The 21,554-nt window shown below is 41.1% G+C and overlaps 1 protein-coding gene across 1 annotated transcript in view; it reads right to left on the bottom strand.

Annotated features, from left to right (window-relative positions):
• patl1 (PAT1 homolog 1, processing body mRNA decay factor) overlaps positions 1–21,216 on the bottom strand; it is a 70,206-nt gene extending 48,990 nt beyond the window's left edge. The window contains exons 1-3 of the mRNA XM_080028985.1: positions 21,148–21,216; positions 6,161–6,266; positions 1,044–1,229 (exon numbers count right to left, since the gene is read on the bottom strand). Coding sequence (XP_079885111.1) covers positions 1,044–1,229; positions 6,161–6,266; positions 21,148–21,162 — 307 coding nt within the window. The 5' untranslated portion in view covers positions 21,163–21,216. The remainder of the gene's footprint in view (positions 1–1,043; positions 1,230–6,160; positions 6,267–21,147) is intronic.
• Between the last annotated feature and the right edge of the window lie 338 nt (positions 21,217–21,554).

Here is a 21,554-nt window from a genome sequence, read left to right as displayed (position 1 = left end):
TTTACCATCAAAGACACTCTGACACATTGTGACAACCAACCCCATCAAGGGGTCGGTTGTCACACACTATGGGGTTGTTTGTCACAATGTTATCTTAATGGGAAAAATCTTAAAAAGAAGGCAAGGAGGCAGAACCAAATTTGAATGTTTAATTGCATTGTCAAGTTGACAAATAGGCCTACATAACATTCTGTAGCCTTGGCAGCTGGTCTAGTTTGGGATGCACTGGGTTGTTTTGATTTTGTTGCCCTTTTTTCTTTTGCTTGCTAGCTGCCTTTTCCTGCTCTATTCTTTCCTTCTCTGGGGTGTCAGTGAGGATACAGCTTGACAATTTCTTTCGTTATTGGGTTCCTTTTCTGGCTGCAGCCTTGAGATAACATGTGACAACCAACCCCCCAAAAAATTTGACGACCAACCCCAACTTGAATTTCTTGCTAGCATCAAGGCCAACAACCATCTGACAACTAATTAGCTTGCTAACCACAATCTAAACTATAGTTTACCCTTCACACTTTCTGAGGGTAACAAGTGTTTTGTTATAAACCCATTGTGTAAAAGCCTAGAAGAAAAATACTGAGAAGCAAAATATTTTGAATTTGACATGAAAAACACAAAACATCCTCTCACCTGAAATGCAGCAGTCTAACTCCAAGGAAGTCTATGTATGTGACCTCTGATCCCAATTCTGGACCTTTTTTATATCAACATTTCAGAGCTAGCGCGCTCTGGTGGCGAGATATAACGAATGTGACATCCAACCCATGTGACAAATTACCCCGTTCTCCCCTACTATCCGGTAACACGTGCACAACCCTAGCTGCTAGTGCCAAAGTTACCTAGTGCCTAAAGCAGGCCACAAGGGCGCTCTGTGGGAATAGCTCAGACACCATTCTCCCTGTTTACACATATTGGACTGTAGAGACTGACTTTGAATTGTTTTTAAAAGGTGAAAAAGTTACCTATTGTTGCTTTGAATGACCCTTAAGGGATGCGCATGGTAAGTGGATGGAAGTCAGATGAAATATCACCTATCATTGACTGACCTGGTGGAGACAGTCCAGAGGAGGAGAATGGAAGTGAGGGAAGGGCACATGGGAGGGGGAGATGGGCAGAAGAGGAAGGGAGACGAGTGGAGGACAAATCCTCAGCTCCTCCTCCCATCCCCACAGCTAGCCCGGTTCCGTCATCAAGCCCAGCCAGACGCTTGTGTTCCTCCTGCCAGTCATCATCTGGAACAGAGGAGACACACAGAGGACTTGTTTGTTCCGTTGCATTCAAGAATCTGCATTTTGCAGCACTTATTACTTTTCACAATTGAATAAAACAGTTGTCTTAAATTGCCATAAAAAAAAATATTATTTTTTTGATGAAAAGTTGAGTAAACTTCAAGCACCAATAGGCAATAATACGATTGTATTTGTAAAAAAAATATTTACAAAAAATAGGGTTTGCCATGAGTAAAGAAATAGATCCAGAGCTGTGTGTGAAGTGTGTAATGTTAGCCGCCTTTAAATAGAAAGCTGGAATGCGAATCATTGACTCGTAAACTTAATGTAGTAGACAAATTATTTAAAAAGGGATTCAATTTATTTAATTGATTATTTCTCTGGGGGTCCCTCTGTTCTGTTTCTCTACGGACCAAGGTCCCTTGGAGGAAAAAGGTTGAAGAACCCTGGTCTAAAAGATGGTTTCACAATCAGTGGTGTTGCAGTGTCCATGAAGGTGACCTGGACACAATAAAGAACTACGGGTGTACCTAGGCCTGTCGCGATATGCAATAAATCAATTAATTGCGCGATAAATTAAAATGAGCGATAATTTTTTGCCAGCTGCGATAATTTGCTTGTTTGTTTTCCTCGTGTCTCTCTCTATCAAAGACACTGGATATCAATTACTCCGGTGTATCTGCCCTCTCGCCGGGATTGGTGTTTTTTTTGCCCCAACTGAATTCTTCAAGGCAGCGCGCAGGGTTAGGGCATTCGGTGATGTTTAATGGTGCCTTTCCTGCAGCGCTGCCTTTAAGGCCGAGTTGTGGAGGAATAAAAAGTTGGTGTCTAAGCCGAACGCGACAGCTGCCGTGTGGTAGCACATCGGCTTCAAACCCAACGGCCGGGGCAAACCAACTAACCTGAGCGAGCCGACATGCCGCATTTGTTTAAAAACAATAGCCTTGTTTGAGTAGGAGCCGTCTTGCTCAGACCTGCGCAATTATGATGCGCTTGCTGAGAGCACAGCATTTTCTAATATCAACCAAACGCGCCAATACAACACACCTGAATCTTCACCTTAAACACAATCACCCGATGCAGTTTTCCCAGCTTGGGAAGAAAAAAACAAATAGACTGAGTCAATTTTATTTATTGTTTTTGGTTGTTTTGTTAATTTATTCTGGATATTTTAAATGTCTTCCAGACGTCCAGTTCCAGTGTTCTTTAAAAATGAAAGTTTATTGATTTTCGAAAGGGTGTACTTGCATTATTATGCCATTATCATTATTTTTGTTGAAAATGGTCTCAAAACGGCAATATTATCGCTTATCGCAATCATTTCTGGGGCAATTAATCGCACAGAAAAAATTGTTATCGTGACAGGCCTAGGTGTACCCAACTAAGAACTTAACTACCGTATTTTCCACACTATAAGCCGAACTGGACTATAAGCCACAGGTGTTATAATGTTTAATTACCATATGTAAGAGTTTGTGCACAGAGGGGATTGTCGGGAAAGAGATGGCTGCTTGAGGAAGCTCCCATTTATTAACATTTCAACAAACAAGTTGCATATTTGCATAACGTATTCAAGTGTTACCATTTAGGGCAATAGTAGCTACTAGGGATGGGCACGAGTGTTTTCGCTACTCGTGTGATCGCTTGCATTCCTCGAGGATCAATCGATTCCTCGTTAAAGTTTTTTCTATTTTTAGAACGCAACGCATCTGTCTGCAGAACAACGGTTCACCGCAATAAAGCGCTCAATGCTTATTGTCAAACAGTCACAGTTGCCATATGATATTAAGGATTTTTTTGCCACAAGTTTAAAACACCTTTTCCTCACTGAAAGTAATTAAATAGACGGGCCACAATTTAAACCAATCGAGTAAGTCTTCGGTGGGGAGGAAAAAAAGAGAAAAAAAGCATGGGCTGTAGTTGTAACAAAAAAAAAAAACCCTAAGTCAACATTTAAAATAAGAAGGGCAACAAATAATATAAAATGATTGTCCTACAATTTAAATACATATAAATAACTCACTAAAGCAGTAGACTATATCCAACCGCGTAATGCTCACTCCGTGTCCGTGACTACTTACCGCGACTAATTCCTCATTAACGGAACGTTACACCGGTTGGTTTTTGAATCTCATCCCCATATTCCCTATTGAAGGCTTCTTAACTGTTGTTGGCTCAGAGCGAATGTGCCTGAAGTAAGCCTTGCTTCTTCTTTACTTTTCTTTCCAAGCGGAGAGCACCTTGCATGCTCACCTGTCCTGGAGTCTACTCATTACTAACAGAGTAACAGGTGTCATCTCCCCTTTTTATAAACGTAACTTTATCATCTGCTTTGAAATAATTGGACAGTTATATTCCTGAAAATGTTCTGGAGAAAGGAGAGACCGTGTTCAGCTCCGCGGTGCCGTGGAGAACACAGGCTGCGCTGCGGTGGCACGGAGGTGGCAGTTATTTGCAGTTGCTGTTTGACACAACGCTCAGTTTATTGCACTTGCATCAAAATATTTAATTTTGTTAAACTTTATTTTATCCGTTTTGTACACGTATATAACATTTTAATCCTCCAATCGAGTTCATTTGAAACGAGGAGTACTCGATTACTAAAGCCCATCCCTAGTAGCTACAGAACATATACCGTACTGTGCTGTGTAATAACAGGGTCGAAAAATGGGGAAAAAGTCGCGGCTTATAGTCCGAAAATTACGGTAGTCAAATCTGATTGGTGAAGTCTTGCCCTAAGGCCTAAGGAAAATAATATTCTAGAATATATCCTTCTTTCATAACCACATTTTGCGACTATTCAACCCTGATATTGAATCGGTCTCCTTCGATGGAATCGTCCACTATTAGGGGTGACCCTTATAAAGAACACCTATAAACATGATTCAATCAACAACAACAAAAAAGTGAAATCTTTTCTATTCAATAAAAGACAACAAAAAGAGGTAAAAGATTAACATGAGCCACAAACAATGATGGGGCAAGTGTAAAAAATATATATATATAAAAAATGGATTTGGGCTGTTTATTTTAATTTTATTCTAACATGTAATAGAAGCATTCTGGTTTATTAGAATTAGGCAAAAAAAAAACATTTATTTCAGTTCAGATGAAAGTAAAATGGGTCAGAATGTTTAACTTTACCCTACGGCCCCACCAAAAGCAACACGGCTGCCATTCATTTTCAATGTACGCTTGCATGCAAGATACACTAAACAGAGCGATCAAATAATTCCCAACGTGATTTTAAAAATAAAACGGCAGTTCCATTTCTTTAAACGAAAGACTAATTTAATATGCCTTTGTACATTTTTCTCACTAAGGAATGTGCAGTGGAAACGTGAAAAAAAATATATTTTATCATCCAGCTTGAGAGGCTGGACTTTTATTTGAGAAGTATTTTATTTATTATTTTAGCCTACTATTTATATTTAAATGTGGGCTACTTCCAACAGGCAATGAGGACAAAACCATTCAATCAAAGCACTAACATGTAATGTGCCGATAAGGCATACAGTCCCCTCCAATAGTATTGGAACAGTGAGGCCAATTCCTTTATTTTTGCTGTAGACTGGAAACATTTGGGTTTGACACCAACATATGAATATGAGACAATAGATATACATTTCAGCTTTCATTTCCAGGTATTAACATCTGGATTTGATACACAACTGTGAAGAAAGCATTATTTGTAAAGGAACACCACATTTTTAGCTGAGCAAAAGTATTGGAACAGATAAATTTAAGTTAAAGTTTTGTTGCAATCCTTCGCTTGCAATAACTGCATAAAGCCTGTGACCCATTGACCACACAAAACTTTTGCATTCTTCTTTTGTGATGTTTTTCCAGACTTTCACCGCAGCCTCATTCAGTTGCTGTTTGTTTTGGGGGGTTACTCTCTTCACTCTCCTCTTTAGCAGGTAAAATGCATGCTCTAAAGGGTTTAAGTCTGGAGATTGACTTGGCCAGTCTAAAACCTTCTATTTCTTGCCCCTGATGAACTCCTTTGTTGTTTTTGCAGTTTTTTTGGATCATTATCTTGCTGCATGATGAAAGATCTTCCAATCAGTTTGGTTGCATCTTTCTTTAAAATGGCAGACAAAAACAGAAACACGGTGGAGGCAATGTCATGGCTTGGGCTTGCATGAATTCTTCTCGGATGGGCTCATTATTCTTCATTGATGATGTAACACATGATGGCAACAGCAAAATGAACTCAGAAGTTTACAGAAACATTTTGTCTGCCAATTTAAAGAAAGATGCAACCAAACTGATTGGAAGATCCTTCATCGTGCAGCAAGATAATGACCCAAAACACACTGCAAAAACAAAAAAAGGAGTTAATCAGGGGCAAGAAATTGAAGTTGAACCCTATAGAGAATGCATTTTACCTGCTAAAGAGGAGACTGAAGAGAGTAAACAAACAACAACTGAAAGAGGCTGTGGTGAAAGCCTGGAAAAGCATCATAAAAGAATGCAAAAGTTTTGTGATGTCAATGGGTCACAGGCTTGATGCAGTTATTGCAAGGGAAGGATTTGCAACAAAATATTAAGTCTTGTTTACTTTAATTTATCTTAAGTGTATCTGTTCCAATACTTTTGCTCACCTAAAAATGTGGTGTTCCTTTACAAATAATGCTATCTTCTCAGTTGTGTATCAGATCCAGATGTAAATACCTGGAAATGAAAGCTGAAATGTTGATCTATTGTCTCATATTCATATTTTGGTGTCAAACCCAAATGTTTCCAGTCTACAGCAAAAATAAAGGAATTGGCCTCAATGTTCCAATACTTTTGGAGGGGACTGTATCTCCATTTGCAAAGCAAAGGGAAATAAATCAGCAGTTTGTGCAACGAGTTTGCAGGTATGAATATAACCCTGAATTCTGAGGGGACCTGAGCAGGACATATACTGTATTTAAGGCATTACTCACCGATGGCGCCGGCTCCGAAGGTGTCATCGTTGAACTGATCAATTTCATCTTCCTCTTCTACAGGCCCGTCGTCTTCCTCCTCCAACGTACAGTCTTCATCCAGGGACTGGACAGACAGCCGGGGAGTGAGGGAGGGAAAAACATAGAAATTAGAGAGAAAAGTGGAGAAGGGAGGGAAAAATATAAATCAATGCATAACGGATGAGGGGAAAGAGAAAGGGAATAATGAGCAGAACTAGATTGGGCGATCCGGTGGCGTAGTGGATAGAGCGCAAACCACATTTGGCTCCGGACTTCGTTGTAGTGGTCGCGGGTTCCGACCTTTACTGCAGGTAATCCCGCCCATCTCTCTCTCTGTCTCCCCATTTCAACTCTGTACAATCTAATAAAGCTTGAAAATGACAAAAAATAATCTTATAAAAAAAAAAAAGATTTATATGCTACTATGGAGGTTGAGACTTTGTGTTAGGTGTCACTTTTTGAAAGAGAGTTCATTCCATTTCCTACTCAGTGACTACAGATGAAAATCAGCTTACAGCTAACTCTGCAACTGCTAAGGACCTGTTCATTGTCCTTGTCAAATAAACATATAAAATAGAATGGAATTATTGAGAAAAAAATATGGGGAATCCATCAAAAGTGAACTCAACTACGTTAAGTGCCACATCTCAGTTTATGTATGAATAATTTTTTAATTATTTAAAATCATTTATTCTACAGGAACAGTAGATACAGCGGGTGAAATAAGTATTGAACACGTCACCATTTTCCTCAGTACATATATTTCCTAACGGGCTATTGACTTGAAATTTTCACCAGGTGTTGGTAACAACCCAAGTAATCCATACAAAGGAACCAAAACAAATACGTTCACAAATGAAGTTATATGTAATAATGTGAAATGACACAGGGAAAAAGTATTGAACACATTAAGAAAGGGAGGTGCAAAAAGGCATGGAAAGCCAAGACAACAATTGAAGTCTATCAGTAATTAAAAATCAATCCAGCCCCTTGTCATTGCAAATAATATCAGATGGTTCAGTCCCAACTGATGGCCTACAAAAAGGTATAATTTCCAAGGTGTCACAAGACACATCTCATGATGGGTAAAAGCAAGAGCTGTCTCAGGACCTTTGCAACCTAATTGTTGCAAAACATCAAGATGGCATTGGTTACAGGCAGGGCTGTAAACTAGCGGTCGCCACTCGCCAAATGCGACCAAAATATTCCCCTGGCGACTTAATTTGGGAGGGATACATGCCACTGGGGCGGGTAAAAGTTTGTCCCGATGGTCGTGCTCTTGCGATAAATTATGCATGATAGAACAAAACATTGCAGTAGCTGTAAACTGATAAATTATGACGGTAGCAAACGTCAAGCTAAACTGGTGATTTGTTTTGTGTCACACTGAAGTAGCTCCCCCGACGTCACCGCTGTAGAAAATAAGTTCCCCCGAAGAAACGTAGCGTGCGCGTCACCGCCATAGAATGTGAAGAACGCCGCTCTTTAAAAGTTTTGGCGCAGCAAAAGCAGTTCGAGCGCAGCAATGGAGCTCTAAATAGATACTGGATCGGATTGGTCCCATTTTTAGTTCTGATGAGTAATAAGTAATGAGTGTAGGGCTGCAACAACGAATCGATAAAATCGATTAGTAAAAGCGTTGGCAACGAATTTGGTCATCGATTCGTTGAGTCGCGCGATTAATAAATCACTTGCAGGCGCGGCACTGTTTACATCCAGCCGCCGACAGGTTCATGCACACCCACAGCGAGCCTTCCGCACGTGAAGCGGTGCGGGAAAGCTGTAGTGTGAGCGGCCACAGCTTGTATTTTTTTGGTCATATCTAACACTGGACTGTAGGCCTATATAAAAGTGTTGTACCTTTGCTGTATTTGGGTTAAAAAAAACTCCTTCAACTCAGTATCCGTCTAGTCCAAAAAAACTCTGTCAGCTGCTGCTGCTGCAGACTGTGTGCAGACGGGCTCGGAGAGTCGGCATCCGCGCATCAACAGTCATTCAAAGCAGCGGCAGTAATCACACAACCGAACGGTGTAGAAAGTCCCGTCAGTTAAAAATAGTAATCCAGTTTTTAAATCCATGTTAAAATCGGAAGGATATAGCTAGTTAGCTTAAAAAAAGTAGCAAACATGTCAACTGTGATGTGTTCAGGCCGGCTCAGTAATATGATTGATGTGTTCAAATGCAACACAAAAAAAAAGAAATTTTAGATTTTGGCGATTTTCCCACCAATATAAAATAGATAGTAAAGATGGAATTATGACCTGTTTAATGTCCTATCTAGCAATAATACAAGTTCTATTTCAACAAAATAATAGAAAAGTATCAATAGTGATATCAATAAAGACTTGAATCGTTAAGGAGTCTCAAATGGTATCACTATCCATAAAAATTAATGATCTCCTGTCATCTGAGAGAAATTAAGATGATTTAATTGTTTTAACCGTTAGTATTTACTGGTTAAAAATCTTATCGGTTGACTGGTTTACCATGGACATCCCTTATACTGTATAAATGTATATCATACATTGTATGTTTTTTTTGTGTTATCCCAGTTAGGTTTATTATTCATTTTTTATCATTTAATATTACTTTTAATTGTTCCGGGACATTGGAGCAATAACCTGGTGTTTTGACACTGCAGTCTGACTGTTTTTTTTAATCCGATTCATCGATTAATCGAAAAAATAATCGACCGATTAATCGATTATTAAAATAATCGTTAGTTGCAGCCCTAAATGAGTGTTTCCTTTGTCACAGTTTTGCACTGTTAAAGTTTTAAATGTGCAATGTTTGAAATGAAATGAATGAAACTAAATTAATATAATATTAAAATGTATTTCTAAATATTACTTTGGCCTCTTTTCTAAGCATGTACTGCTATATAATACTGTTATCTCAATGAAAAGTACTGAAACAGATGTATATATGCAACAAAAAGAGGCAATTTATTATTTGGCCGGTAAAAAATGTACTTGGCCGGTAGATTCTTTCATCTACCGGTCCCCTTGGCAGGTGAGCCAAAAAGTTAGTTTACAGCCCTGGTTACAGGCTCATTTCTAAGCTTCTGAAAGTTCCAGTGAGCACTGTTGGGGCCATAATACGGAAGTGGAAAGACAATCATTTCACAATAAATGTGCCTCTATCAGGTGCTCCTCGCAAGATTTCTGACAGAGGAGTGAAAAAAATAATCAGAAGAGTTGTCCAAGAGCCAAAGACCACTTGTGGAGAGCTTCAAAAAGACCTGGAATTAGCAGGTACTGTTGTATCAAAGGAAACAAGCCTGTATGCACGCTCACCACGCAGGACTCCATTGCTGAAAAAAAGGATGTTGATGCTTGTTTAAAGTTTGCTGCACAACATTTTGAAAAGCCAGTGAAATACTGGGAGAATATAGTGTGGTTAGATGAGAGCAAAATTGAAGAGTTTGGATGCCATAATACACACCACAGCCATTGACACTAACGGTTTCCCGCTTGCCCGGGGCAAGTGAAAATAATGTTTGGGCAAGTTGAGATTGCTTTTTGGTTGCCCGGACGGGCAAGTGGATATTAGAGGAGTTGTCAGTAGTCTAGGCTATTTATTCATGTGTTTTAGAGTCCGCAAAACAATTTTTTTCCCGCTGACCCACACAAAATAGATATGCTATATTTGCAATTGAGCAGCTGCGCGCAGCAGCATCACACTCGCCCACACACACACACACACACACACACACACACACACACACACACACACACACACACACACACACACACACACACACACACACACACACACACACACACACACACACACACACACACACACACACACACACACACACACACACACACACACACACACACACACACACACAAAACAGCCTGTGTGCGTGCAGTTTCGCTGTCTACGTTCCGAAAACCGGCTCTATTAGACTATACAGACCTGGTTCCGCTATATTCAAAACCCAGAAATCAATAGGCCTAACGTTTGAGCTTATCGGTGCACACATGTGTGTGGAAGCTAACATTCAGCTTGACTCTGAGCTAGACTGAGTTTTCTGAGCCCCCCAAAACCAGGCCAGGTGCATGGCAAAAAGAGGCCCTTTCACGATGCTGCAGCAGGACCAAGCTCTTGGCTGTATGTGTGATGTCATGATATCTAGGCTTATATGAATTGTTGTTGGTTGTATGTGGTTAGGATGAGACAAGTAAGCAGTGTATGCATTTAAGAGAGAAGGTTCGCTAAAATGTATATTTTAATAAGCATATATCACCGTTTACATTTTTTTTTGTTTTTGGGCAAGTCAACACAACATTCGGGCAAGTACAACATTACCTGTACTTGCCCTATGGGCAAGTGCTTTTGAAACCTTAGTGTCAACCCCTGCACCATGTTTGGAGGAGAAATAGCACTGCACATCACTCTAAAAACACTATACCAACAGAGAAGTTTTGAGGGTCGAAACATCATGATGTGAGGCTGCTTTTCAGCAAATGGTACAGGCAATCTTATCGAGACATTCTTGACCAAAATCTGCTGCCATTTACCAGGGTGATGAAGATGAAACGAGTGTGGACATTTCAGCAAGACAATGATCCCAAACACACAGCCAAGGAAACTCTCAATTGGTTTCAAAAAAAGAAAATAAAGCTGCTAGAATGGCCCAGCCAATTACCTGACTTAAATCCCACTATATATATATATACAATCATATGAAAAAGTTTGGGAACCCCTCTCAGCCGGTATTATAATTGACTCTGCTTTCACAAAAAAAAGATAAAAGTGGTATGTCTTTAATTTACCAGGAACAGCTAAGTACTGGGATGTTTTCCAAACAAAGATTTTTTGAAAAGCAGTATTTGGTTTTATGAAATAAAATAAAATGTGAAAAACTGGCTGTGCAAAAATATGGGTACCCTTGTGGTTTTGTTGATTTTAATACCTGTAACAGCATGTAAAACTGATGACTTTAAACACAAAGTTGGTTGGATTATGTTGTTAAGCCTTGAACCTCATAGAATTGTCTGTTTAATCATGAGAAAATGTATTTTAGGTGCCTAAATGCAAGTTGCACTTCTCTTTGACTCTCTGCTGAAGTGAGACAGAATGGGATCATCAAAACAGCTCCCAAAAGATCTTAAAAACAAAGATTATTCATTGTCATGGTTTAGGGGAAGGCTACAAGAAGCTTTCCCAAAGGTTTCAATTGTCAATTTCTACTGCAAGGAACGTTGTCAGGGAATGGAAGGACACAGGCACAGTTGCAGTTAAATCCAGGTCTAGCAGACCAAGAAAAGTACATGAGCGGCATATGCGGCGGATTGTGAGAATGGTTGCACACAACCCACAGATCACCTCCAAAGACCTGCAAGAACATCTGGCTGCAGATTGTGTATCTGTACATGGTTCTACAATTCAGTGCAATTTGCACCAAAACATCTGTATGGCCGGGTGATGAGAAGGAAGCCCTTTCTGCGCCCACGCCACAGATACAGTTGCATGGAGTATGCAAAAGCTCATTTAGACAAGCCAGCTTCATATTGGAAGAAAATGCTTTGGACTGATGAGACAAAAATTAAGTTATTTGGTCTTTATAAAAAGCAGATGTTTTGGTGCAAATTGCGCTGAATTGTTGAACGATGTACAGATACACAATCTGCAGCCAGATGTTCTTGCAGGTCTTTGGAGGTGATCTGTGGGTTGTGTGCAACCATTCTCACAATCCTCCACCTATGCCGCTCCTGTTTTTTTCTTGGTCTGCCATGCCTGGGTTTAACTGCCACTATGCCTGTGTCCTTCCATTTCCTGACAACGTTCCCTGCAGTCCAAATTGACAATTGAAACCTTTGGGAAAGCTTCTTGTAGCCTTCCCCTAAACCATGACAATGAACAATCTTTGTTTTTCAGATCTTTTGGGAGCTGTTTTGATGATCCCATTCTGTTTCACTTCAGCAGAGAGTCAAAGAGAAGTGCAACTTGCATTTAGGCACCTAAAATACATTTTCTCATGATTAAACAGACAATTCTATGAGGTTCAAGGCTTAACAACATAATCCAACCAACTTTGCGTTTAAAGTCATCAGTTTTACATGCTGTTACAGGCATTACAATCAACAAAACCACAAGGGTACCCATATTTTTGCACAGCCAGTTTTTCACATTTTATTTTATTTCATACAACCAAATACTGCTTTTCAAAAAATCTTTGTTTGGAAAACATCCCAGTACTTAGCTGTTCCTGGTAAATTAAAGACATACCGCTTTTATCTTTTTTTTGTGAAAGCAGAGTCAATTATAATGCCGGCTGAGAGGGGTTCCCAAACTTTTTCATATGACTGTATATATCAGTGTTTCCCACTAATGTATCATTCCGTGGCGGGCCGCCACACTTTCATTTTACCCCGCCACACTTTCACTTTCACTTTCATTTTTTTTTTTTTTTTTTTTGATATATGTATATTTTACTATTTAAAAATATACATGTATACATTTCATTTGCAATGCGCAAGTTTCACTTGGAAACAATAGCATTTCCGCATAAAAATCTTTAACGTGTGATTCGCGCTGTGATCTCAAGAAACAATATTTCCTTCAATCATGGACGTATTATCAAAGCGCCGCTTGAGGGATCGAGGCTTCAATCTCCCCGAGTCAATCAGCCCCTCCCCCTGCGGTGTCAACACGCGCTGTGACTGTATTCATAAGTAGCTATTTTCTGCAATTTTTCCATCACAATTCATTCTGCGCTCTTTGAGCACCCTCTGCTGGAAAGAATATTGTGAGCTATCCTTCGTGATTGTAGTCACAGTTATTTGAGTACTAGTAATTCAACAATCTAATAAAACAAAAGGGCGCTTGTGTTCACTCTTTTGAACCACAGGTAACCACCACCTTTGCTTCATTTTTTTGATGGCTCAAATGTGTATCATAGAAAATTATTTATTCATTAACCATTGATAAGTGTGTTAAACTCCATCTTAATCACCATTTATATAGGAATAGTGTTCCTCAAAGTACACCAGATTGATGCATTTAACATTTAAAAAGGTACAAAATTTTCTTCCGGGGGAGCATACCCCCCCCCCCCCCCCCCCCCCCTCACACTTTCAAAAAATTCTGTGGGAAACACTGTATATATATATATATATTAGGGTTGCCGCGGTAGTGGGTGTTACCGGTGTTACTCGGTGTTGAGGCCAACACCGATTACGTCACGTGCACACCGGCAACACCGAGTTTTTTCAGTTGCTGCACAGACGTTCATTAAATAATATAAATATAAGAAAGAAAATAAATGTGTGTAAAATAGGCCGCAGTTCTGTTCTGTGCAGAAGATCATAGACACAATGACCGAGCATTCGATTATGAGGAGGAGAGTTTGCAGCCGAGAGATTAAAGGCATGCTGCCATGGAACGTTATGCTGTCACCGAGCAATCCAAGGCGCACTGCCATGGAACGTTACCCCGTCACCGAGAATTGGCGCGCTGCCAGACGCTGTCATCGAGTGTTTTAATCGCGTGAGGAAGAGAGGACAGTTGATGGAGAATATGATGGCAGTTGATTTAGTTTCGAAGTTTAAGGCAAAGGCGCCTATTTGGAAGTATTTTGGATTCAAACCCAACGCAAATCGGGAACCGGAGAACACGAGCGAGGCAATATGCAGACTTTGCAACATGAAGGTGTCAGCAACTGGAGGTAACACTTCAAATTTACACACACACCTCAAGGTGCACCACAAGAGTGAGGCTGTGAAGATGGGGCCTGCAGCAGCGAAGCCTCTACCGGAGAGTTCACAGCGGCCGACACAGCCATCCATTTTTGGAGCGTTTGCGAAATGTACAAAGTACAAAAAGGACAGTGTTAGGTGGACTGCATGTACCGATGCAGTCACCAAATATCTATGCAAGGAGATGGTGTCCTTCAACACGGTGGAAAAAAAGTCCTTCATTGAGCTTTTGGCGACACTCGACCACCAGTATGACGTTCCAGGGCGGACATATTTCTCGTCCACTGCCATACCGCGCGCTTACACCAGTGTCAGGAGTGAGCTACAACGGACCCTCTTATTGGTAGAAGAGTTTTCCCTCACAACGGACTTGTGGTCGAGCGCAACGATGGCACCGTACATGTCACTGACAGTGCATTTTATTGACCAGGATTGGAAGCTGGTGTCAAAATGCCTCCAGACGACCTTCTTGCCTGAGGACCACACCGCCGTTAATTTGGCTGATGCGCTGCAGGAGGCTCTGCGGGAGTGGGCATTGAGCGCGGATAAAGTCTCCTGTCTCACCACCGACAGTGGAGCAAACATAAAAGCAGCTGTGCGGAACCTAGGATGGCCCTGGTTGAGCTGCTTCGGGCACAACCTGAACCTCGCTGTGTCAAACACTATAGAGAAGACGGAGAAAGTGCGCACAGACCGGGCCCTTGCAGTCTGTCGCACTATCAACGGCATGTTCTCTCACAGCTGGAGGAGGAGACGGGAGCTGCAGAAAGCCCAGGTCGAGCTTGGCCTCCCACAGCACTCGCTGGTGACGGTAAGTTAACTAAGCCTCATATTCTTTTTGGGAAAAAATTTAAAATATGAATAAAATTGAATAAGCCTATATTAAGCATTACTTTTTTTTTCACCCAGGATTGTGCAACACGCTGGGGGTCAAAGCAGAAGATGGTAAACAGAATGCTAGAGCAGAGGCTGGCCATAAACAGAGTGCTGTCAGAGGATCGTAAGAGCAACTTGAACCTCACTTGGCAAGATGAGGATGTGCTAATGGCAATGAACGAAGCGCTGAAGCCGGTGAGCGACTTCACTGACATTCTCTCCGGGGAGAATTACGTCACTGCCTCCTCTCTACTCCCCGTGCTGCAGTTGGTAAAAGAGGGAACGTTAGCCCCTTCTGCTGAAGACAGACGTTTAACTGCAGACCTGAAGGCTGGCATCATCAATGTCCTTTGCGAAAAATACAGAGCACTGCCGCAGGCAAGCCAGGAGCTAATGCGTAAGGCAACATTCCTGGACCCGCGGTACCGGGCTGAATACGACTCGAATGTAAACGAGCTCAAACAGATGGTGGAGGAAGAAGCAGTCATCCTCGGGCGAGCAGCGCAGCCAGTGAGAGCGGAAAATGAAGAGGAGGAGGGAGCCGCTGCCGAGCCCCAGCCAAAGAAAATAACTTTGGCAAGTTTGCTGAAGAGGAACAATTGCGCACCTGCCTCAGCCACATTAACGCTCCCCGAAAAGGCAGCCGCAGAGATTGCCAAGTATTGTCAAGAGGCCGGCATCGATGCTGATGAGGATCCTCTTGGCTGGTGGAAATCCAACCAGATGAGGCTTCCCCTTCTGGCAAAGGTCGCCAGAAAATTCCTCTGCGTGTGTGCTACTAGCTGCGCATCCGAGCGGGTGTTCAGCACGGCAGGGAACATCGTCACCCCCACAAGATCCCTTCTCAAACCGGCGAAGGTTAACATGTTGGTTTTCTTGGCAAAAAACATGTAGCCTATATATTGAGTACATTTTTTTACTGTTCGCTTAGCCCTATAAAACTGTTTTAATATTTAATATTGCGGGCGGCAGCACGGACAGGATAAGCCGGCCCGTCATCTGTCGGCTTGTTCGTTTATTTTACATATTTTATTTTTTATAAAAGTTTTTTGAGAGTTTGAAAATAAGTAGCTGAATATTGTTTCTTTGTTTTTTAGTAAACCAAGCAAAATAGTAATAATAAATGAGCCTGTTGCCTTTCAACGGTTTAACTGTAGCGATGTTTTTTGTTACTTTTTATTTTGTTCCATAGGCCTTGTGTTTTGCTTAGCCTATTTAATTGTAGCCCATTCGTTTATTAATTTGGTTAGATAGTGTTTGATTTTGTTATCTTGTTTTACCCTTTGTGTTTAAAAAAAAATGTAAATAGGCTAGTTGTGGCAATTGGGCTTGCAGCCTGCGGCCCGAGGCACAAGACGAGCATACAAGTCGCCGTCATAATTTGTTTAAAAAAAAGGTTCTGCAGTTTGTCTTTGCACTGTTTTATTGTTGATGTGTTTTTTCATAAAAAAAATATATACAAAACCTTCTAAGCATTCGTTTTGTTCAAAACGTAAGGCGGATCTACAGAAACAGAAAGAGGGAAAGCCGCACTACAGAGCCTACCCGTGTCTTTTCTTGAATGTGCGGTGTCGCCTTTTAGTTTTTTTTCGTTGCAATTTAGCCTACAGTTGGTGTACTCGGTAATACCGGTGTTGACGCGAGTGTATTACTCGGTGTGAAAAGGTCCACACCGCGGCAACCCTAATATATATATCTTTAGATATATATCTATATCTGCCATTAAGAAAATGCAATGGGTCACACACCCTTCAGGGTTCGACATAACGCATGGCCCGTAGGCCCGGGGCCAGTAAAATCATATGCAGGGAAAGTTGATTGGCCAGTCACTGGCTGCCCGGGCCAGTAACGGCCAATCACAGTTCAGTATCTTTTTGTAGACTACATCATGGTTCATTGAAATGCGCGTTGAGAGCTGAGAGTCGTAATGAAAGCAGTGTTTATTTAAGACTCAATATAATAAACATAATATAAAATATATTTTTTAATGAAAGGCCAGTGGACAAACGATGCGTCGGCGTTTTGACAGGCGGAGCAACAAGCGGGCGCACTCTCGCTCCGTTGGCAGAGCTGCCTACCGTCCGCCTGCGAGTCGACAAATCAATCGACTTACTCTGCCCCCTTTCTTTCTTCCCACAGCAGAGGTTGAGGTGCAGAAAATGAAGTGAAAACTGCGCTTTTCCTTTAGCTGCCGCCGTAATGTTACAGTATGTGCATGCAAGCCCCAATGGTAATACAAATGAGAGGCTTTATGTAAACGCTGTGAATGCGTCTCCGGTGATTGTGTCAGTTGTAGACAGAAACTAACGGAGGGACTCGGCTCACTGGACAGTTCCTATAGTCGCGCAGTTTGTCTGCCGACATGGCACTGTGTTTTCAGGCTCGAGACATACAATCAGATCGCGGAAGTCTTTCCCATTGAAATCGCTAACGGGGGGAATATCCCCGGTTATTATTTTAGCCACAAACCACAGTTCATCTGCGCGGCGGCTCACGGTGAAACGCTGCTATGCTCGGACGAAGGCATTGTGTGTTTCTAAGGTGATTTAACGTCATAGTCTCAGACGAGCGTTTAACTGTTGCTGCATATTTTGCACTGCATTGTTTTTTATCAATAGTTTGAAAAAATGGTCCCACACCGGACTCTTATGTGAAGCTGACACTTCATGCTGAAGTGGTGAAATCTCCTATTAAAAAAACGGTATAACCCCCCGATTTTCGGATTTCTATTCTATTTTTAAAGTCAACTTGAGCGCAAGTGGAAAACCGGTCATTCGGTCGACACATTCACATCCCTAATCAGGGTTCAACATAACTTTTTTTTCCTACTGGCCCGCCGGGCCAGTGGATCCGAGTTTTACTGGCCCCTTGTATATTTTCACTGGCCCTGCACACACTTTTTTTTCTTCATAATTTAGTGTCAATAATTTTAATACCTGTATTAGAAAAATAACCAAATCTAAAGGGAATATCTATACTGTAACAGTATAGATATTCCCTTTAGATTTGGTTATTTTTCTTTTAGTTAATTATATGAAATGTTGATATTGCTCATACACATAATATAAAACCAGGCAAACATATTGAATTTGAAGCCTACAACTGAAAGTATGTTGAAAGAGTGGGCCAGTATTTTAAAGTCCAGTAGTTTGATGATTGTTTTTATTCTTGAATTTGGGCAGTTTAATGAATAGTTCACCTGCAGAAGTCATGTTCAAACATAAAACAAAATAAGAGATGAAGGTCTGATCATTCTTTGTGGTGTGGTAGGCTTTTATTACTTTCTCTATATGCATTAGGGATGTGAATGTGTCGACCGAATGACCGGTTTTCCACTTGCGCTCAAGTTGACTTTAAAAATAGAATAGAAATCCGAAAAACAGTGGGTTATGCCGTTTTTTTTAATGGGAGATTTCACCGTGTACGAGTTCACGTCTGGTCGTGAGCGCGCTGCAGGAGCGTCACTTCTCCATGAAGTGTCAGCTTCACATAAGAGTCCGGTGTGGGACCATTTTTTCAAACTATTGATAAAAAACAATGCAGTGCAAAATATGCAGCATAAGTTAAACGCTCGTCTAAGACTATGACGTTAAATCACCTTAGAAACACACAATGCCTTCGTCCGATCACAGCAGCGTTTCACCGTGTGATCTCGCCAGCGAGTGAGCCGCCGCGCAGATGAACTGTGGTTTGTGGCTAAAATAATAACCGGGGATAATCCCCCCGTTAGCGATTTCAATGGGAAAGACTTCCGCGATCTGATTGAATGTCTCGAGCCTGAAAACACAGTGCCAAACTGCGCGACTATAGGAACTGTACAGTGAGCGGAGTCCCTTCGTTGGTTTCTGTCTACAACCGACACAATCACCGGAGACGCATTCACAGCGTTTAAATAACGCCTCTCATTTGTATTACCATTGGGGCTTGGATGCAAATACTGCAACATTACGGCGGCAGATAAAGGACAAGCGCAGTTATCATTTTCTGCACCTCAACCTCTGCTGTGGGAAGAAAGAAAGGGGGCAGAGTAAGTCGACTGATTTGTCGACTCGCAGGCGGACAGTAGGCAGCTCTGCCAACGGAGCGAGAGTGCGCCCGCTTGTTGCTCCGCCTGTCAAAACGCCCACGCATCGGTTGTCCACTGGCCTTTCATTAAAAAAATATATTTTATATTAGGTTTATTATATTGAGTCTTAAATAAACACTGCTTTCATTCCGACTCTCAACGCGCATTTCAATGAACCATGATGTAGTCTACAAAAAGATACTGAACTGTGATTGGCCAGTCACTGGCCCGGGCGGGACAGTGACTGGCCAATCAACTTTCCCTGCATATGATTTTACTGGCCCCGGGCCATCGGGCTATACGTTATGTCGAACCCTGCCTAATGCATATAGAGAAAGTAATAAAAACAGCCTACACCACAAAGAATGATCAGACCTTCATCTCTTATTTATTTATTTTATGTTTGAACATGACTTCTGCAGGTGAACTATTCATTAAACTGCCCAAATTCAAGAATAAAAACAATCATCAAACTATTGGACTTTAAAATACTGGCCGACCCCTTCAACATACTTTCAGTTGTAGGCTTCAAATTCAATATGTTTGCCTGGTTTTATATTATGTGTATGAGCAATATCAATATTTCATATAATTAACTAAAATAAAAATAACCAAATCTAAATTTGATTTGGTTATTTTTCTAATACAGGTATTATAATTATTGACACTAAATTATGAAGAAAAAAAAAGTGTGTGCAGGGCCAGTGAAAATATACAAGGGGCCAGTAAAACTCGGATCCACTGGCCCTGCGGGCCAGTAGGAAAAAAAAGTTATGTTGAACCCTGCCCTTGCAGTTCAGTCAGTCTTTTAATAACTTTAGTGAACAAAATATTCACAATAGCTAGATGATATTTTCACTGCATATCAGCAGTAACCCACAAACGACTTCATTAACGTAAGAGGAAATCCTCAATTGTCTTTGAATGTGCAAAATCCTACCGATAGCAGCGTTGAAAAAATAATCTCAGAATGTCATATATGTTGGGGTTTTTTTGCACCTAAACACCTGGACCAACTGTCAGGGAGACAGTAAAAATGCTGCTGTGGTCAGCCAGTCAGTTGTAACACCAAATAATGTTAGAGTTGAATGGGCCATCAGTGGCACCAAAGGAATGATGGTTTGGTTACTTGGCATTTGGGAACTGTGATTATTAAAAAGCAAGTTCTGTAGTGTCAGTGTATGAAGAAACCGCATTATCCCATTAGGTGATCAGTACTGTGAACTAGCCAGTTTAGGTCATATTTGTCAGCTTGTGACTGTTTTTTAAAATATGTTTTTTAAAATATGAACAGTACCTTTCTATGGGTTCCATACATTATTGTGCAAAATTACTCAATAAAAGTGCATGGAAATTTTGGCTACACTAGGTATATTTTAGTGGCTTAGTGTAGACAATGTTATGCATCTATTTGCTGCAGCCAATGCCACATGGTGTTAGAAGTGTGACGTTATTTTAATATCGACACAAATGGCGGTGTGGAGCCAATGACCATTATTTAAATAAGTAAATCAGGTCCTGCAATGATCTAAATTGGAAGTGCTAGCATGATAAAAAAAAATGTCAAGCATCGTTGAGCTGATGCACCACAGAGGTCAAAGTGGAATTGAAAGTGATAACTGAGCTGGAAATGAACTTTACATTTAAACTCAAGTAAGCTATAAAAAAAAATCACATATAACAGTGACTGTAAATGCTTTAGCAGGATAGCAGATTAGCCCAACACATTTAGCTGGCCAGTTCAGCGGTGACCAAGCGTGGTTTCTCAATGGCAAAAACAATGCACCTTGCCTTGCAGATTAACTCGTAACTTCAGTAACGTGAAGTATACCAGTTAGTAGCCCCTCATTAAATTACCAAATGTACATACTAGGAATAAATACAACCCAGCACCTCTGTCTCGGGAACCTCTGGCACAATGCAGGTAGCAAGAGATCGTTAGCCACAATGCTAATGCTGACGTTACATCACGCAGGACCCACGCCAACAATTACTGCTGTCCCAATACTAACCAAATGTGATACTGCCAGGATAGGGCTTATAACCACCAAACATTGACCATGCATAACAAAGATTCAGTGACAAAACAATGAGCTCGTCCGGGAAGGCAGTGCTCACCACGGCTTTAGTCCCCAGGCAAGCGGGCTGCTTTCACAGGCCGCCAACGACATTCAATTTTGGCAGCCGCATAAACAATAGACAACATTCACTGTATAAACCACACGCAACCTGCAATTACTACCAACTATTTTGAAAACATTTGAAATGCTTTAAAGGAAAGGGGAACATACAATTATGGGGGGCACAATACTCACCTGAAATCGAAACATCTATCTTTATGCTTTCGGGAAAAGGGGTGCATCGGGAGCAAGGCGGCGTGCAAATGACGCAGATGGGACGTTGGCAACGTACGTGACGGAACGACGTGAACGAGCGCGCATTGGCTGCGATTGGCTGTAGTCTTGCGCAAACAGCCCTTTGGAACAGCTCTACCAGTAGCGGAAACAACAGCAGAGAAAGGTAAACACAGCTTTATTTCGTTCGGGTTTATAGTTTACGCGTAGGCTTGGTCATCTCAATCTGTTTATGTGGCTAACAATTGTCATCTTGAGGCACAAATTAGTATTCTCTAATCAAAGAAAATAATTGCAAAGGTTTAGCCTACATTATTAACCCTTAATACGGACATTTCATTTTTTTTTATATATATCATTTTGGCTGT

Source organism: Ammodytes marinus (genome assembly GCF_949987685.1).
Source record: "Ammodytes marinus genome assembly, chromosome: 6".
NCBI classification, from domain to species: Eukaryota; Metazoa; Chordata; class Actinopteri; order Uranoscopiformes; family Ammodytidae; genus Ammodytes; species Ammodytes marinus.
Note: the sequence above shows the minus strand (reverse complement) of the source record. Positions and strands in the feature narration are given on the sequence as shown.